The sequence below is a fragment of the Hyaena hyaena genome, unplaced genomic scaffold, assembly GCF_003009895.1.
Source record: "Hyaena hyaena isolate Hyena2069 unplaced genomic scaffold, ASM300989v1 scaffold_497, whole genome shotgun sequence".
In the NCBI taxonomy this organism is placed as follows: Eukaryota; Metazoa; Chordata; class Mammalia; order Carnivora; family Hyaenidae; genus Hyaena; species Hyaena hyaena.
In genome coordinates this window covers 587,697-606,461 of record NW_024081130.1, presented here as the reverse complement: position 1 = coordinate 606,461, position 18,765 = coordinate 587,697, and the positions used below count along the sequence as shown (strand labels likewise).

At 53.3% G+C, this 18,765-nt stretch overlaps 1 protein-coding gene across 3 annotated transcripts; it reads left to right on the top strand.

Annotated features, from left to right (window-relative positions):
* The first annotated feature begins 10,446 nt into the window (after positions 1 to 10,446).
* On the top strand, positions 10,447 to 17,107 carry RABGGTA (Rab geranylgeranyltransferase subunit alpha). Of its 3 annotated transcripts, none has more exons than XM_039254751.1 (17): positions 10,447 to 10,622; positions 10,947 to 10,994; positions 11,153 to 11,263; positions 11,613 to 11,737; positions 11,925 to 12,112; positions 12,349 to 12,552; positions 12,880 to 12,963; positions 13,053 to 13,135; positions 13,225 to 13,326; positions 13,432 to 13,537; positions 13,633 to 13,684; positions 13,810 to 13,898; positions 14,039 to 14,127; positions 14,221 to 14,337; positions 15,211 to 15,324; positions 15,565 to 15,684; positions 16,776 to 16,879. In XM_039254751.1, exons 2-17 carry the CDS (start codon positions 10,992 to 10,994, stop codon positions 16,830 to 16,832), a joined length of 1,644 nt encoding a protein of 547 aa, XP_039110682.1. In that variant the 5' UTR covers positions 10,447 to 10,622; positions 10,947 to 10,991; the 3' UTR covers positions 16,833 to 16,879. The 3 variants fall into 3 exon arrangements, with proteins under 3 accessions (XP_039110682.1, XP_039110680.1, XP_039110681.1); XM_039254749.1 differs by lacking the exon at positions 16,776 to 16,879 and adding an exon at positions 16,891 to 17,107 and having other exon boundaries at positions 10,452 to 10,622; positions 15,565 to 15,652; XM_039254750.1 differs by lacking the exons at positions 10,447 to 10,622; positions 16,776 to 16,879 and adding exons at positions 10,699 to 10,769; positions 16,891 to 17,107 and having other exon boundaries at positions 15,565 to 15,652.
* Positions 17,108 to 18,765: the final 1,658 nt, after the last annotated feature.

Here is an 18,765-nt window from a genome sequence, read left to right as displayed (position 1 = left end):
AAATGAAATAACATCTATAATAGTCAGGCAATAGGTAGCCATCAAAATTGTCAGTTCCTTCTCTCAACAAATACTTAAGAACACGCTCTGCACCAGTCACCATTTTTGGCTTTGGGGGCTCAGAGCATATGACAAACCAGGCCCTGGCCCACAGAGGACTTCCGCTTCAGCCCGGGAAGGCCGCAGAAGTCATGTAGACCTTCCACTGACTGGAGGAAGTGAGTGAACTGAGGCCCCAAGGGTCCACACTGTGTGAAGTTAGACCTCAGTCCTGGCATCCCCCGAAACCAGAGGGCACAGTGTTCTTTCTAGAACACGACCCTGCTTCTCTCCAACAAGCACTAGTTACTCTTGGAAACGTAAGCAATAGAGTACAGAGCTCTGAGGGAATGAAACATGGACAGTGAGTTTTGATCAGAGGTAGAAGAGACAAGATCTAGGAAACTTAATAGCAGAGAGTCTCAGGATGTTGGGGGTGATCAATGTTCATTCAAAAGAAGTTTATTTAACGCCCACCCTCTTCCCAGCACCATGCCAGGCACCAGGGAAGACTCGTTAAGTTTGTGAGAACAAACAAACAAAAGTTTGTGGGAACAGTCCAGAGTACCCTGAAAATACAGGAAGAAGCAACTAGAAAACTGGAAGGAAGTAATACTGGCCAGAGACCTCCTCCAGCAAGGGCTGGACCGAGGGGTGGATTCCAGCTTTCAGGACAAGCCCCTGAGGAGTTCCCATCAGCCCCTGAAGGCCCCTTTGGATGATATGAGTGAGAGTGGGGTGGGGACTCAGGCAAGGGAAAAGGAAAGCCCACATGAGGGCCCCACAGGAGCCCAAGCTCAATGGACAAATCAAGATGAGGTGCTTGGGCCCAGGCCTGCACTTTTTCCTCCCTCTTCCTGGCTCCTACCCACCTTATCCTACTCAAAGGCCTTGATACTCTCTGAGACATTTCCTGAGCTCCTTCTGCTCCTTGGCCTCCCCATCCCTGGGCAGAGCCCCCACAGTGACCTCAGAAATTGCTTCATTGCAGCCTGCCCCCCATCCCATCTGGTCCCTGGTCCTCACCCCCTTGGTTGGTCTACCCCGCCACAAAGCCCCTCTCCTGGTCCCTTCTGCCTATGCCCTCTCAGGCCCCTCCCCCCATCCTTCCCTACTCCTCCTACCCCTATGGCCCATCCTCCGCTGCCCTCTCCCTGGGTCCTGTGCTGAGTCTTCTCCCTGCCCTTCCATCTCCCAGTCAGCTGGTGTCGGTTGCAGCCTCGTCCGTACCCTGCCCTGGGCAGGGAAGGGCAGATGGGTATAGGCAGGCCTGTAATGCCGAGGTCTGGCTCTCAAAGTGCTTTCAGTTACCATCGTGAGACAATTAGATTTCCACGGGGAGACCCAGGGTGGGGACTCAAAGAAGCAGGAAGGGTCAGCGTAGCCAGGCTGCCCCCTAGGCCACACACAACTCTAGTTCCTTTCAGGTTTCACCTTCCTGGGAGTGTCACAACATTCTCCCTGCCTTTCCCTGCAAAACCTCATCTCTTAGTTCCTGCCTCCAGGTATCCAGGGGCTCCCTTGCTCATCTCAGCCGCAATCCCTCCCTGACATATACCTCAGCTAGCCATCCCACTCCACACTCAACTCGGAGTACCCTTGCCCAGGGACCTTCACAGAGCCTTGGGGCTTCCTGTCTGACCAGGCTACCTGGCCCATGTTAAGCTCATGTTGAGCTGCAGAGACGGAATCCGCCCTGAGCAGGGGTTAAGGACAGGAATAGGCTGGCCCTTCTCTGGGTGAATGCCACTGCCTGCTATACCAAGGTGCCTCAGGGTGCTTAGAACTGGGCCGGCCAGCTTGGAGTAAGGTCAAGGGGTCCAGAGTCTGCCTGGACTTGTGTACCAGGACAGCAGAGGAACTGGAAGCTGCTTGTGCTTAACTTGACAATGGGAGAATCTAGGCGAGAAAAGGAGCCCTTTTTTAGGCTTGGAAATGGAGGAGCCTGTGAGAAATGTTGGGTAAGAAACAGAGGGAGGAAGTAGGGTCAGCTCGGTGCAGTTTCTGTTAGCAAGTACAGACACGTATGCACCTGTCCTCCAGTGAGCAGGTCCTGGCTCCCCACTTCATGAGGAGGTGTTCCAGAAGAAACAAGCAAAGCCAGAACTCCACAAACAGACAATGCCCAGCATCCCCAGAGGGGCTCGTGTAGGAGGGAGCAAAGGTGACTCAGTTCTGGGCCTTCACTGTCCCTTTAACACAGCTGAGACAGCCAGAGACTTGTGTTATTATGGGGGCTGAGAGAATTCGTGTTTATTGAGCACCAGCTAACCTCTCTGCCTAGGTCTTACTTCATCCTTCCACATCTGCCATATGAGGTAAGTATTCTCTTACAGCTTTAGAAACTGAGGCTCAGAAAAGTTGAGGTACTTGTCTACATTACAAGTCTTTTTTTAAGTTCATTTATTTATTGCAAGAGAGAGAGGGAGACAGAGAATCACAAACAGGGTCCTCACTGTCACTGCAGAGCCTGACACAGGACTTGAACCCACAAACTGCAAGATCATGACCTGAGCCAAAGTCAAGAGTCAGACACTTTGGGACCCCTGAGTGGCTCAGCTGGTTAGGCGTCCAACTCTTGATTTTAACTCAGGTCATGATCTCACCGTTCATGAGTTCAAGCCCCACATCAGTTTCCATGCTGACAGTGCGGAGCTTTCTTGGGATTCTCTCTCTCCCTCTCTCTCTGCCCTTCCTCCGCTCATGCTCTCTCTCTCAAAATAAATAAATAAACTTTATTTAAGAGAGAGAGAGAGAGACATGCTTAACAAACTGAGCCACCCAGGCACTGTGGGTTGCAAGTCTTTATAGCAAAAGAGTCCGGTGTCAACATATGACTCCAGAGTGAGAGCTTTTCCCTCCACATTCTCCTGTGTCTGCTGCTTGGCTTTTTTGGGAGTTGGTCTGGTTTTGGTTTTGGAGGGCCTTTTCTTTTTGGCAGAGAGTTGGAGATTGGGCAGAGCGGTGAAAGTGTTCCCAAGTTCACCCAACCCAAAGATGCCCTGGCCAAATTCAGAGTTGCCCATCTCTCAACCTGACCACGTTTCCTTCCGTGCCTCTGCTCCAGCTGTTCTGGTCCCTGAAGTGCCACCTCCTCTGAACCCCAGCCCCATTTCTACCTGACAGAATTTTTTCTCACAAGGTTCATCTCAGCCTCCTAGAAACTTCTACCTTCTTCCAATGTTCCTGCCCTTTTCTGGGGAACCTATGACAATCACTTGCCTCTTGACTAGTATCAGAGCCATAGATGTCCTCATACCACCCCCTAGAGAAGGTTGACAGTCCCCCCAGGTCAGGGGGTGGGTCTTAGACACTTCACACCTCCTACACACACACACACACACACACACACACACACACAGAGTCACAGAATCTTTGAAGCCTACAGACAGAACAGAACAGTGCCTGGAGTGTCCACACCACCCAGTGTGTGGCTGGGCTCACAAGCCCGATGGGAGCCATTGGTGAGGGCCCTACTTGCCTACCGGAGTCACGTGGACTGAGCCAGCCTGTGTGCTCAGGACCGACCCTCCCCAGACTGCTGCTCTCTAGTATTCCTCGGCACTTGGCCTCAGTCCCACTCACAACACACACCTCAGCCTCCATGCCCCGTGCTCAGGGCTGCCAGCTGTGAGAGCCCTGGGGACCTCTCTGCAGGGGCAAGTCCCATGGAGGCTGGTCAACCCAAGGCGAGTTCCCTGAACCTCCACTGCAGGACCTCCCTGCCCTCCCCCTCCCCCTCAAAACTCAAGCCTGAGTCATGACTGAGGACACAGGGGGACTAGCCTGCAATACTGCTCCTGTCAGCAATTCCAAGTATTCTCTTTCCTGACTTGAAATTCTGAGGTTCCACAGCACTCCCTGTCCATTTCCTGCCCTGTCATGCAGACCTGCCCATGAGGCCTGAAGTGCATCCATCCCTGACCACCCCTCCCTACCTTGCCCCAAGCTCCCCCACCCTGGGATCTAAGAGTCTTGGCTCCTCTCCTAATCCCTGCCCCAGCCCAGTGGGGTTCAGTGTGCTTGCTCTGACCTTCACTGCTCACCATTCAGTCATTCAGTCATATATTCTGTCCCAGGATTCCCATCACCACCAACAACTCTATGTCAATACCTTGTCTGATTCTCCTTGGGACACTTATGACTGACCAAAATCATCTCTTGTATGTATTTGCTTCTACAGGGTTTGTCTTCCAGACTCAAGTATAAGCTCAATGAGAGCAGGGACCTTGGCAGTCTTGGTCACTGCTGTGGGGTAAACTGTTCTGGAGCTCCATGATTATTGCTTGATGATTGGCTGGATTGTGTAAAGGTTGAGCAGCACCTGTGGCACCAGGCTGAGGGTGAGGGGACATGCAGTCAAACTATCCTCCTTGGGTACTTTACAGTGAGAGTGGAAATGGGGGTGTTCCACCCCACAGAATGAGCTAGAATGCAGGCACCACAGGCCCCACTGCCGGAGAAGCATAAAGGAGGTATGCGGCCAGCCCCAAGCCAGGGCTCCTGTGCCACACCAATAGCCCCAGCTCTAAGCTCACTTCCCTGGGAAATCATACCCCCTTCCCCAGATGGGGCAGTTCCCTCACCCACAGGACACACCTACCACTACACCCCCTCTGTAAGCGCAGAACTGTAAGCTTACATTTATACAGTTATGTGACTGCCTCTCTAAGCCATTTCCATCATCCAGAAAGTTCTACCGGACAGCCCTACTCTGGGCCATTAACTCCATGAGGGTGGGGGCTCTGACTGTGTTTGTCTCACCGCCATGGCCCCCGTGCTTTTCATTGTGTCCAGCACAGAGGGCACTCAGCTCCTATCTGTTAAATGAATGAATGGCATAGGGAAGGGGTAAGGGCTGGACCCTCCACCTTCCCGGTCCAAGGTCCACCTACCACCTTCTTTCTGGGACTACTTGTTCATCCCTTGTATTCATTTACCAACCACAGTATCCAACCCTTCCTGGTCCAGGTGCGCACAGTCTCACCTTGATCCAAGGCTTCTGTTTCTCACGTGGGTACAGAACTTCAGGACTGCTGCCTCCTGGCACTCCTCACATTTTATATGCCCTAAACCCAAAGCACCCCCTGGAGTTGTGCGGTGGTGGCTGCCACTCAGGCCCTGCCAGGCAGCGAGCTTCTTGTCCACATTCCCAACTCCACCCATGCTCTCGACATAGGCATGCCATGTCCCAGGACCCAGGGGGGTCCCACACAACCAGCTAAGAGGGTCCTTGGCTTCACATAGGATTGAATTCAAAGTTGAACCTGGAGGAGGTAAGAGCAGAGTTTACTGAACAGTGTAACTTAGTAGAGTATAGCAGACAGGGTTATCTGTGAGACTCAGAAAAGAAGAGTCTCTCCGTCGCCTGGGCTTGGGGGTTTATATCGGAAACGGGTCCAGAGGACATGTTCTTTCAGGCATCCAGGGTAGGGCCCATCATAGGCAAGTGTCAGGTGTTAGTCCATATACCACTGAAGGTAGGGCGTATTGACGCCAGTGTCCATGGAGGTTTATTTGAAGCTAAGGTCCTGGAACATGTTTATGATCTGGTTCTTCTTAGATGTTATCAGGTGTGCAGAGGTCTAGGATTAAACCCAAAGAACGATTAAACTTCCTAGCCTCCCTCTTGGAAAGGGAGCACAGCTTTTTAGGTTTACTCAGATGCAAAGGGAAATGCAGAGCATGCGTAAATGGGGCCTAGCAGAGAAACAGCAGAAATGGAGCATTTCGAAAATGGAGTCCCTTCAGCTTCCCTATCTCACTCTGAGCAATTTTAAGGCAATGCTGTCATCTTTACCAACCCTGTGCAGTGCCCGGCTCCGGTAAGAAAGGCTCCAGTTCTGGCTCAGGGAGTTTTTCCAGCTTTTTGGCCCCACTTCCTGATTGCTTTCCCTGCATCTCTTCTGCCACAAAACACCAACATGAGTCAGCACCCACTGTGCACTGGCTCCATCATAGGGACTTTCCCTTGCCCTTCTGTCCTTGGGTCCTGCCCTCCCTTCTCATCAGCTAGCCTGTTCCCTCCTTCCCCCAGCCCAGAAGTGTGCTATGGGTATATGGTGGCACTGCTGGTCACTGAGGAATTCTTCCAGCCTGGCAGAAGCAACTGGGGAGCAGGGAGAAGAGGAAAAAAAAAATCCAATCACTCAGACCAAGTGCCCAAGGAAGCCCAGGACTCTGGGGGAATGGACGGTATAGAGGATCTTCTTGGGTTTTCAATCATTCTGATCCCCTGGTCCATCCCAGGATCAGAATCTTTCAGAGCTTTGGGGTGCATCATCGAATGTCCTCCACCACATTGTCAAAAAGTGGTTGAACAACACATGCTTGATTATCTCCCATGATGGTAAGCTCACAACTCACTCATTCCATCTTCGGAAAGCTTTAATTATTAGAATGTCCTTCCTCATAACCAGTCTATATCCACTCATTGACCCCCGTCCTCACATTCTTCTCTATGTCCTGTATTTCTAGATAACCCCCTTCCCCATACCTGTGACTGGAGAGTTTAAAGTAGGAAGATCAAAGCTGTACACTTTTAGTATATATGTTGTGCTTCATTGACCAGTTTTACAAGAAGAAAAAAGAAACATTAGGAGTTTAAGAAAAGAAATTGTCGGGCGCCTGAGTGGCTCTGTTGATAGAGCGTCTGACCTCAGCTCAAGTAACGATCTCATGGTTTGTGAGTTCAAGCCCCACATCAGGCTCTATGCTGACAAACAGTTCAGAGCCTGGAGCCTGCTTCAGATTCTCGGCCTCCCTCTTTCTCTGCCCCTCCCCTGCTCATGCTCTGCCTCTCTCTGTCTCTCAAAAGTAAATGTTAAGAAAAATTTTTAAGAAAAGAAAAGAAATTGTAAAACATTATATATCACTAGCTCTAGAACAAACTCTCCTTGACCTCAATCTGAGTCAGTGTCCCTTCTGTGGGCCCCGGGCCCCTATCCTACTTTAGCTTACATACTGGCATGCCTGTCTCACCCATGAGAATTGTTCGGTCCTGTACTAGCCACTAGCCCCACGTGTCTGTTTAAATGGAAATAAATTAAAATTAAATCAGATTTAAAATGTGTGTCCTCAGTTGCACTAGCCACATTTCAAGTGCTCGGTAGCCACATGGGGCTAGTGGTGACCATACTGGACGGCACAGACATTGAACATTTCAACACTGCAGAAAGGTGTCTAGTCTAGCCCAGCACTGCACTAAGTCTAGCTCCAGGAAGGCAGAGACCAAGTCCTTCAGGCCCTGCACTGTATCCCACTTCTGAGAGTACACAAATATCAACACATTTCACACACTGCCACTCTCCGCACAAGGTGTAGCACCAGCACCAGTGCCCACCTTGTCCTTGCTCTCCCTGCCTCCAGACCATGGCTTCTAGCAAAGATCTGACTGGGTGCCGACCCAGGGCTCATGGTCTCCTTCCTCCCTCCAGACCATCTCTGGTCCATGACTGGCTCAGGGTTCTAGGGACATTGTGTGTGTGTGTGTGTGTGTGTGTGTGTGTGTGTGTGTGTGTGTGTTGGGGAGTGGTTGCAGAGAAAGAATTGGCAGGGGAAGAGGTGGTCAGCATGAAGAGACCCAGGCTTCCAGACCTCAAGAAGCTCCAATTTGAGCTTCTAATAATGCCCACTGCATAGGTAGGAGCAGCCACCCAGGCTTTGGGTTGATTTCTGGCTGTGGTTCCTCCCAGCTCTGTGACCTTGGGCAAACCTCTTAACCTCTGCAAAACCACTGTATGCATTGTTCCCTTGTTATAAAATATGGATAATAACACCAACTTCATATAGGTGGTGATTACATTAAATAAGATGTCTAGGGGTTCCGTTGGTATTCAATTATTGCTTATTCTTTTTTCTACATAGAAGGCAGTAAGATCTCTTCCTTAAACATCACTCAGATCATAACCCTCAGGCACCTGTGTGGTTCCCACTTATCACACCGAGGAGACCAAATATAACTCCTGACAGCTCCCTTTGCCTTAAAGCAAGAGGCTTGTCATTCATTCCACTGCTCTTATCTCCAAAGGCACCTGGCTCTACTGCTCTCTGCCAGCCAGCTACGTGTGTTTTCTCCCCGCTCTTCACGTCACAGTACATGTCTGAAATGCCCTTCCTGCCCTCTCCTAAACCAGGCCCTACCTTCTCGAAGCAGATTCTGTCATAAGACTCACTTCCTCTCTTAAGCCTACTTGATTCAACCTCCTCAGTTTCAAGATTGCTAATCACTAAAAAATATTTCATGCCTACTTCGGCCCTCAACCACCCCCTTTCCTCCTCCCTTGGTGACTAAGATAGAAGATTGTACCTGGCAAGTCTGCATCTGTGGGCATCTGTGTTCCCAGGTGTCAGGTTGCACATGTGAGTGTGTACAGAAGCAAACAAACAAAGGGTTGATGAGGTGTGAGAGCTGGACTGGACCACACACAGGTCCCATTTGGCCACTTACTGCATGGATGGCCCTTAGCAAGTTACTTAGTCTTTCTGAGCCTCAAGGTCTTCTATATTTATAATGAAGATTAGAAATAATAATAATATTATTACTACTATTACTATTTACTGAGCCTTTACTTGGTACAGATACTGTGCTAAGCTAAGCATTTACATTAGGTCCTTTTATTTAATCTTCACTTGAACTCTCACTGGTAGGTAATGTTTTTTTCTATGTTACTACTGAAGAAACTGAGACACAAAGGAAGCTCAACACAGAGGGTTAAGTACCTTTCCCAGAGCACACAGCTAATAAGTGGCCAAACCAGGATGTGCACCCAGGCACGTAAGAGTCCACGTTCACAAGCACACCGCTTACTGCCTCCACATGTAATCCTGTGTGCACACAAAGATACAGCACAAAAACAACCAAGAAGTGGTGTAACTCCTTCCTCACTGGGACCACAAGTATAGGAGGCCAGTAAAAGTGTCTCTTTTCTTCTGTAATTTGTTACAGGGCCTAGAAAAGGACAGACCATAGAGTGGGCAATTTGTATACATTTCCAGGACTGAGAAAGATGTGGAAGAAATATACAGAACTAGGGGTGCCTGGGTGGCTCAGTTGGTTAAGCATCTGACTTCGGCTCAGGTCATGATCTCACAGTTCGTGGGTTCGAGCCTCGTGTCAGGTTCTGTGCTGACAGCTCAGAGCCTGGAGCCTGTTTTGGATTCTCTGTCTCCCTCTCTCTCTGTCCCTCCCCCACTTGTGCTCTGTCTGTCTCTCTCTCTCTGTCTCGAAAATAAACTATTAATAAAATTTAAAAAAAGGAATATACAGAACTAAAAGCCATACATTCTTAAATGTGAGCTATGAACACATGCCACGTGGACACACACACGCTTCTCACAGATACATCACATATGCTCACTCACGCATATACACTCACTGGCCACCTTGAACCTCGTGAAGGCTCTCCAGGAAACCTTTCTGAGCTGGTCGAGCCACGCAGAAGGCTTTTAGGCAGAGATGTGATTTAATCAAACCTGCATTTTAGGAAAGTCGATCCAACAGCACAGAGAATGAACTCAGAATAGAAAGGACAGAGTGGAGACAGGGGAACATTGAAAAGACTTTCAACAATCCGGGAAGAAATGAGCTTAAATTCTAGTGCAGAGGGAATGGAGCGAGTATTTAAGAGATACTAAGGAAAAGTGGGGCGGGAATCGTGCCATTCACTACAGTAGGAAACATAAAGGCCAAAGTTTAAGAATGAATGGGAGACAATGATCCCTTTTTACTTTTGGAGTTTCAGGTGTCTCTGGAACACCCAGGTGATATCCAATAGGCTTTGGGGTATGTGTGCACATACATATGTTTATTATTACAGCTCACGAGGCATCTGGGCTGGAGACACAAATTTGAGTGTTATCAGCTCCCGGGTGGTAATTAAAATTATGAGTGTGGTTGACTTCACCTGGAGAAAGTGTGGGGCCAGAATAGCTGTGGGCCCAGGACAGAGGTCTGGGGAGCTCCAACTCCAAACAGGAGAAGGCTTGGATTTGTAATTGTTCTCCCAGGAGCAGTGAGTGATGTGAGAGGGTGAGGAAAGGGCACTGGGGATCATCAACATTTAGGGGAGACGAAGGTGAACAGACGAGAAGATAGGGGCTGAGGCACAGGAGAAGCCAGGAAAGGGTGTCAAGTGGAAGGAAATCAGCTACATGAAAGCTTCCAAGATCAGTGGAGATAAGGACAGGAAACTTCACCAGTTAGATGTGGCAACTAGGAGACGGCCAGTGGCCAGAAACGAGGTCAGCGGGATGGCCAGGGCGTGAGTTCCCGGTTGTAGAAGAAACTTACGCAACTAGACTGCGGTTCTAGCCCCTGACTGCAATTGCAGCCCCTACCGCTGGCGCGCGCTGTTGCGCATGCGCACTCGTAGGCACAATAAGTTTCACAGGGGCTTAGCCTTCCTAGAGAGTACCGGCGCACGCGTCTACGGAGCCCGCCTACTCCGCCACCCGCCTCTCTCCAGGCCTTCAGAGGGCGCTGCGCCTGGAAGAGACGGGGGGCGTGGCGCCGCTCTAGCCTACGCCTGGACTCCGTGGCAGGCGCTGCAGCTTAGCGTCCCCCACGCCTCCCCTCCGAGCAGGTGGGTCCGCCCGCGGAGGGCGGGAGTGTCTGGGCTCTGTGGGGTGGGCGGGTGGCGGCAGTCTCGAGGCGCGGAGTCGTCCCCATTGCATAAGTGCCCGGCTCGGATCCGGTCCCGGAAGATCCGGCTGTGAGCAGGGCGGCACGGGTACGAGTCCCAGTCTGGTTGAGCGCTCCTCCAGGATGGGCGCTGCTCTTCCCCGGTCCCTTTCACATCCCGGGGCTTTTCTCCCAAGCTCGCGTGCGGCTTCCGGGGAATCGCTGGGGGCGGGGCTATCGGGGGGCGGGGCTCCCATGATTGACACTTTCCCCCCAGGTTTCTCAGGCTTCCACTGGACCCCTCCCCTGTCCTGAACCCTGAGCCGGCACCATGGTGAGAACTCCGAGCAAAGCCTCTCGTCTCCGCATGTCCATGCCGCGCGTGGCGTTGCTTTCGTTGCCCTGTATAAACCTGGGGCTCCGCAGTGGGGGTTTCGGTGGGTCGGCCCCAGCAAGGCAGCCTGCACCCTTCCAACCCGTCCATCCCTGTAGCACGGGCGCCTGAAGGTGAAGACATCGGAAGAACAGGCGGAGGCCAAAAAGCTAGAGCGGGAGCAGAAGCTGAAGCTCTACCAGTCAGCCACCCAGACTGTCTTCCAGAAGGTGGGGCCCTCAGAAGTGGTCCCTTTTCCAGGTGGCCCTGTTAGGATAGCACAGAGGCCAAGAGCTGGGCCTTAGAGTTGGACTGCTTGGATCCGTATGTGGGTTCTGTCACTTACAAGCTGTGTGATCCTGGGCAAGTTACTGAATCTCTTTAAATTTCAGTTTGCTCGTCTGTAAAATGGGGCTTACTGCATCAGATTGTTGTGAAAATTAAGTGAGAGAATGCACGTAAAACCATGAAGCGTCCTGCATGCTACCAATTGTATAGAATGGGGTTCACAGAATTTTTGGTAATTCTGTTATTTACTTATTTGCCTATGACCTCTGACCCTGCTATCTGTCTTCTAAGCGCCAGGCTGGTGAGCTGGATGAGTCTGTGCTGGAACTGACAAGCCAGATTCTGGGAGCCAATCCTGACTTTGCCACCCTCTGGAACTGTCGGCGAGAGGTGCTTCAGCAGCTGGAGGCCCAAAAGTGCGTAGGAGTTCAGGGCCGCAGGAAGATGGCACTGGCCCTGCCTTGCCCGGGGTCCAGCGATTGGAGAAGAACGGGACAGCCAGGGGCATAGGCAGACGGGAGTGGAGGGCTGAGTGTAGAAAGTCAGGGGTGAGCTGAGGTTGGGTGTTAGAGAGCCCTGAGCCCCATTTCCCTTTGAGTGCAGGTCCCCTGAGGAGTTGGCCGCTCTGGTGAAAACAGAACTGGGCTTCCTGGAGAGTTGCCTGCGGGTGAACCCCAAGTCCTATGGTACCTGGCACCACCGCTGCTGGCTGCTGGGCCGCCTGCCAGACCCTAACTGGTCCTGGGAGCTGGAGTTATGTGCCCGCTTCCTCGAGGTCGATGAGCGGAACTGTACGTGCCTGCTGATTCTGTCCCACCTCGTGGTATTGGGGCCTCAGTAAAGCCCAGAGTTGGGAGGCACGGCCAGGACAGGCCCACTGAGCTGATGGCAGAAGGGATGCCGGAGACACACATGCTCTGTGGAAACATGGAGGTGTTTCTAAGGGCCTCCATGGGAACTCCAGGCATTCTAGCTATGGAGCGCCTCTTGCCTGGCTTCTGAGATGTGCTGTCACCCTTCTTCCTAGTTCACTGCTGGGACTACCGGCGGTTTGTGGCTGCACAGGCAGCCGTGCCCCCTGCGGAGGAGCTCGCCTTCACTGACAGTCTCATCACCCGAAACTTCTCCAACTACTCCTCCTGGCATTACCGCTCCTGTCTCTTGCCCCAGCTGCACCCCCACCCAGACTCTGGACCCCAGGGACGCCTCCCCGAGGATGTGCTCCTCAAAGGTAAGGAGGGTCAGAGGGTGCTGGGGAGGACTCTGCAATGATACCTTTCCAGCCCTGATGCCTAACCCTGTTCCCGAACCTGCTACGTGGGCTTACTGAGCACCCGCTTTGTGCCTGGCCTTGGGGATGCATAAGAGTCGACCCCTGGCTACAGGGAACTCAAGTGTCCCGTGGGAAGGATACAGCTGATATATGTAGCTGCTGTGCAAGGCCAGCAGATAGATGAAACTGAGAGCTGGAGGGACTCCTGGGTGCGTGTGGGACGTTGGGGCAGCCAGGAGCCCACCAGGATCCTGGCCACAGCCTGTGCCTCCTTGGTCCCCGCAGAGCTGGAGCTGGTACAGAATGCCTTCTTCACCGACCCCAATGATCAGAGTGCCTGGTTCTATCACCGCTGGCTCCTGGGGCGAGGTGAGCAGTGGGGAAGGAGACTGGGCGTTTAGGGCTTTGAAGGAATGGAAGAGGGATTTAAGGAGACCTGAGGTTGTGTCTCCCCCCAGCTGACCCCCAGGATGCCCTGCGCTGCCTGCACGTGAGCCGGGATGAGGCGTGTCTGACTGTCTCCTTCTCTCGGCCCCTCCTAGTGAGTCCTGCAGTTTTTGCCGGAGAGTGTCATGGACGTGGGCCTGGTGCTGTTGGGGCTGATGGGTCTCTCTTTGTCCCCTGGGCCAGGTGGGGTCCAGGACAGAGACCTTGCTGCTCATGGTTGATGAGTCACCCCTGGCTGTGGAGTGGAGGACCCCAGATGGCAGGAACCGGCCCAGCCATGTCTGGGTATCCCAGGACGGGTGGGGCAGAGTGGGGGGCTGGGGCGGGGCTGGAGGGGGACAGTCAGAGAAGTGGTGAGGCTCGAGCATTTCCTTAACCCGGTGCTCCCAGCTCTGTGACTTGCCCGCCTCCTCCCTCAACGACCAGTTGCCCCAGCATACGTTTCGTGTCATTTGGACAGCAGGCGATGCCCACAAGGAGTGTGTGCTTTTAAAAGGTGACACAACCTCTGCGTCTTTACCCCCTCGCGGTAGTATCCCTGTCCCTCTCCTTTCACGGTTACCCCTTTCTACCACCCATACTTTCTCTCAGGCCGCCAGGAGGCCTGGTGCCGGGACTCCGCCACGGATGAGCAGCTCTTCAGGTGACAACAGGGAAGCACACAGACAAAGAGAGGGGGGTCTGGACTCTGGGGCGGGAGGCCCGGGGTTCGGGCAGATGGTCTCAGACCGGGTACTAGGGGTGACCAGCACCCTTGCTCATCCTCAGGTGTGAGCTGTCGGTGGAGAAGTCCACGGTGCTGCAGTCTGAACTTGAATCCTGTAAGGAGCTGCAGGAGCTGGAGCCGGAGAATAAGTGTGAGACCCCATTCCCTGAGATCCTGCTCCTCTAAGGAGGTCCCTTTCCAGGAGGGCTTCTCGGAGAGAGCAGGAAAGGTGTCAGGAGATGGGAGCGGAGGATCTAGAAGAGACAGTGCTTTTCCCCACCCTCTCCTCAGGGTGCCTGCTCACCATCATCCTGCTGATGCGGGCACTGGATCCTCTGCTGTATGAGAAAGAGACGCTCCAGTACTTCCAGACCCTCAAGGCAAGTGGGACCTGGAGGAACAGGTAAGGGGGAGGCCCAGTGGGCAGCAGGAAGACCGCTGACGTGCCTTGTCGCCTTGTCCGTCCCCGCCAGGCCGTGGACCCGATGCGGGCGGCGTACTTGGATGACCTACGCAGCAAGTTCTTGCTGGAGAACAGCGTGCTCAAGATGGAGTATGCTGAGGTGCGCGTGCTGCACCTGGGTCACAAGGTGGGGACCGCCGTGTGCACCTTCCGCGGGCCCGCACCCTGCCAGCCCTCCCTCCCTCCGCGTCACCCGGCCAGCTCTTGTGTCCCCCCCATGGGCTTCAGCTGAGGCACTCAGTCTGGACTCACCATACCCCTGGCTTTGGCCTCAGTCTCGGGTGCCTTTCTGGACTTTCTTCTTAACCGAGGTTGAGCTCCTCTTCTTTCAGGCCTGCTTCTCTTCCCGGCCTTGTTTTCTGTCGCTTGCCCCACGATTCTTGTTACGCAGTTTCAGATCCTGAGTCACCAGGGCCTCTTGGTGCCGTCCCTTCTATGGGGCCAGGCACATCTTCCTTCATCCCTCAGAGCGAGCCCTCACTCGCCCCTGCTCACTCCGATGCTTGTCTCCCTGGAGCAGGCCCCGGCACCTAAAACCCGGGTGGTGTCCGGGGATGTCTGACAAACTTCCCAGACTCTGTGTTCCCTCTCTTTGTAGTCTTGCCCTGTCGGTATTCCCAACACAGCGGCTTCAGCATGTCCCTGCAGCCCACCTCCCCTGCCACCAGACTGACCCCCCAGCCGCAGCAGGCCCGCTCCTGCCAGTGTGTGTGCCCACCCCAGCGCCCTCCTGCACCCCTGTCCCTGCCCCCACCCCAGGCCGCCGCCTCCCCATCCGCTCACTGGCCACCCCACCCCTGCACCCCCTCTCTGTCCCATGTGCTTGATGTGGAGCATATACCGCAGGGGTGGGGGTGGGAGGTTGTAAGGTAAGCTTACTTGTCCTTTCCTTGGTCAGGGTCCCCAGGGGCCTGTGTGGGGCACAGGGGGCAAGTGCCTCGTGAACAATGGCTGAGGCCCCTCCCCCAAGCCTCACTGAGTATCTCCTCCCCCTCCTCAGGATCTGACGGTACTCTGCCACCTGGAACAGCTGCTCTTGGTCACTCATCTTGACCTGTCACACAATCGTCTCCGAGCCCTGCCCCCTGCCCTGGCTGCCCTGCGCTGCCTGGAGGTAAAGCGCTCCTCCCTTTCCTCCACCTCAGAAGTCTGCCCACCCTACACAAAGATGTCCAGACCCTCCCAGCCCCTGCAAACGACCCCTCGCCTTCTCTGCCCTGGTCACCTAGCCTGACTCCAGGGGCCTTTCCCTGCACTGTAAGCTGATCACCCCGGGCTCCCTACTTGCTTGTACCAGTCCCAGGCTGACAGCTGCCTGCCCTGCCTCGTCTTCCCTGCCCTCCCTGCTCCCCAGGTCCTTCAGGCCAACGATAATGCCATAGAGTCCCTGGATGGTGTCACCAACCTGCCCCGACTACACGAGCTCTCACTGTGCAACAACCGTATCCTTTCTGGATGTCTTTCAGGACAGCGGGGAGGGTGAGGTGCCAGGCTGGAAAGGGACAGACAGCAAGCAGGGTGGCTGGGAAAGGGGGCTCTGGTGGTCCAAGCTAAGGAGAGAGAATAGCCTGGGCCTGTGTTTGGGGCCATCATTGACTTGCACTTGTGGTTTTGCAGGGTGGAAGTGACTTCCTCAAGCCAGAGTTCATAAACTAGTAACATCTAGGTGTTCTTGGGTACAGCATGGTATTTTAAAAATGAGGAAGCCTCATATTTTAAAAATTGAGAATTCTATTAATTAAAAAAAATTTTTTTTAATGTATTTATATTTGAGAGAGAGAAACCAAAACAGAGCATGAGAAGGAAAGGGGCAGAGAGGAGACACAGAATACAAAGCAGGCTCCAGGCTCTGAGCTGTCAGCACAGAGCCCAACACAGGGCTTGAACTCACAAATTGTGAAATCATGACCTGAGCTGAAACCAGCGCTTAACCGACTGAGCCACCCAGGTGCCCTCAAAAATTGGGAGTTCTGATTCTACTTAAAAATTGGAAGTTATGGGGTGCCTGGGTGGCTCAGTCGGTTAAGTGTCTGACTTTGGCTCAGGTCATGATCTCACGGTTCCTGGGTTCGAGCCCCGCATCAGGCTCTGTGCTGAACGCTTGCTTAGAGCCTGGAGCCTGCTTCAGATTCTGTGTCTCTTTCTCTCTCTGCCCCTCCTCAGCTTGCACGCTGTCTCACTCTTGTCTCTCAAAAATAAATAAATGTAAAAAAAAAAAAAACCTTTTTTTAAAAAATAAAAATTGGACGTTAGGGACACCTGGCTGGCTCATTCAGCAGAGCATGAGATACTTGATCTTGGGACCATGAGTCCAAGCCCCATGTTGGGGGTGGAGCCTACTTTGAAAAAAAATTGGAAGTTAAAGCAACCTTTGGCCTACATTTCCACTCAGCAGCGCTTGGCCATTGTTGAGTCGTGGATGTCCCTGTAGCTAGAGCTAGCTTTCTCATTGGCCATAGCCTACCACTTCTTCACGAGAAGAAGTGCCACATCTGGCCTGCCTCTTGGGCTTCCAGCCTGGCCCCCTGGGAGGATGTTTGCAATCTAGAGCCTTATTCCCTCCAGAGAAGTGTGCAAGATGCCCGCCAGGCAGCAGCCGCTGGTCTTCAGGGAGAACAGTGATGGATACACAGGAGCACAGAGGGAACCTGCTTCATTTTCCTTGACTCTCCTGCCCAAGGCATCCAGCAGCCCACAGCGCTCCAGCCTCTTGCCTCCTGCCCCAGGCTGGTCCTCCTCAGCCTGCAGGGCAACCCCCTGTGCCAAGCAGCAGGCATCTCTGAGCACCTGGCTGAGCTGTTGCCTTCAGTTAACAGCATCCTCACCTAGGAGGTTCTTCCCCCCGCCCCCCTTCTTTAACTTATTGGGACTGAATAAACAATGGAGAGCCCCCCTCAGGCTGCTATGCCACTGCCACTGCCGCCACCGCCACAGTCACCACCACCACCATTACTACTGCCATCTGTTTTGGAAAAGAAAAGGAGAGTTAGGTTGTGTCAGCTCATCCTCACACTTTCATTTTATGCTTGGTCCTGCTGTTTCTTACTGTGGGGACCCAGAGTCTCCGTTCCGGGGCACAATTTGCCCCAGGTGCCTTAAGTGCAAGGACTGTATTTACCTTCTGGTTTGGGCTGGGGCTGGGATCGAGTTTGAGTCCAGGTTCTTGATGGGGCTGGGCTACAAAGCAGCTGTAAGTGGCCAACTAGAAGGACTCATAAAAGTTTCTCCCATGACTCCTGCCCCTTCCAGATGACCTCTGTGTCCTGGCTCAGTCACTACAGCTGAGAAGGCTGTTCCCACGAGAAGCCGGTCAGGGTGCCCTTGCTCCACCCTCTGGTGACTGAAGAGCCCTCGAAAATACTAGATCTCAGCTGAACCTCACAAGTGGTTAGGGATGAGATGGCTAGGCCCATTGTACTGATGAGGAAACTGAACCAAAGCTGTCTCTGCACCTTGGTCTGGGATTCCAGACTCGTGTTCGTGCTTTTATATTGATAAGGGTTGCTGGGCCAAGACTGGCCTTGGCTCCCGAGGTACTGAGCTGGGTAACTGCTCCCATGGTGCCCTCCTATACACACCCCTTGTCCTGACTTTAGAGTCCTGAGGCACTTGAGCCTCCTGGAGGGAGGAGAGGGGAGTGGCTCAGGGGTTAGGGCACTGAGTCAAACCTGGCTAGGTGGGAAAAAAGACCGAAACAAAAGAGAGAGTGACAAGGTACTTTCTTGGTTTCCTGGGAAATGGGAAATGCTCACACACTTCCAGGCCCTCACGGCCCTGCCCCTTCCCATGTTCATAGTGATACCCATAGCGTCTCAACAAAGCCCTTTGGCTGACTTGCCCGGAATTTTTATTTTGATTCCTGTGTCCCTTGAGAGTGTTGGAGGTGGGGACAGACCCTCTGCCAGGTCAGGGGCTTGGAGCTAGGCAGGAAGGGGTCACTGTGGGTGTGGAGAGCTCCCTGCCAGGTCCTGGAGTCTCAGTCCCTATTCCCGGAAGGCCCCTCCCTGCCTGATGCATCACCAAATTCAGCCTCTCCTCAAGTCGGTTTCCGTGTGTCTTCTTGCCAACTCTGTTTTCACTGTCTTCACTGGCCCATGGGCAGAGCAAGGACAACAGCAGGATGGAGGGAAGAGATCCCAAGAAAAGAGCCCCAAGCTTCCTGAAGAACTTTCAGGAGAGCCTCCCTAGCGATGCCTGACCTCCTCTTTGCCTCAGGGCTCCCTCTGTGGCATCCCTGGTGTTCCTCCAGTGCCAGGGTGGGGTTGGGATACACACAGGACAGGTGCCTGGAGCCGGTTGGTCAGGATTTCTGGGAAGAATTCCAGGTCGGAGAATCCTGGACTCCAGCTGACCAGCCACCCCTCTCAGTGAAAGAAGGGGTAGTCTGCAGTCTGGGGAGAGAGCCTCGGTTCTCCTGAGCCTCAGAGCAAGGGCCTGAGCCTTCCCCAAGCCCCCCCACCTGGGAGCTTAGGGGCAGAAAACAAGAAATTGCTCCTACTCTGACCCTCACTCCCCAGCCCCCTGCCACCCAATCTCAAACTTGTAGGGACACAGG

Excerpts from the sequence above, each read along its gene's own strand:
- RABGGTA (XM_039254749.1), top strand. Across the intron at positions 12,113-12,348 it reads CGAGGTCGATGAGCGGAACT|TTCACTGCTGGGACTACCGG; the intron begins GTACGTGCCTGC and ends CCTTCTTCCTAG. Across the intron at positions 15,653-16,890 it reads GCTCTCACTGTGCAACAACC|GCATCCAGCAGCCCACAGCG; the intron begins GTATCCTTTCTG and ends CTCCTGCCCAAG.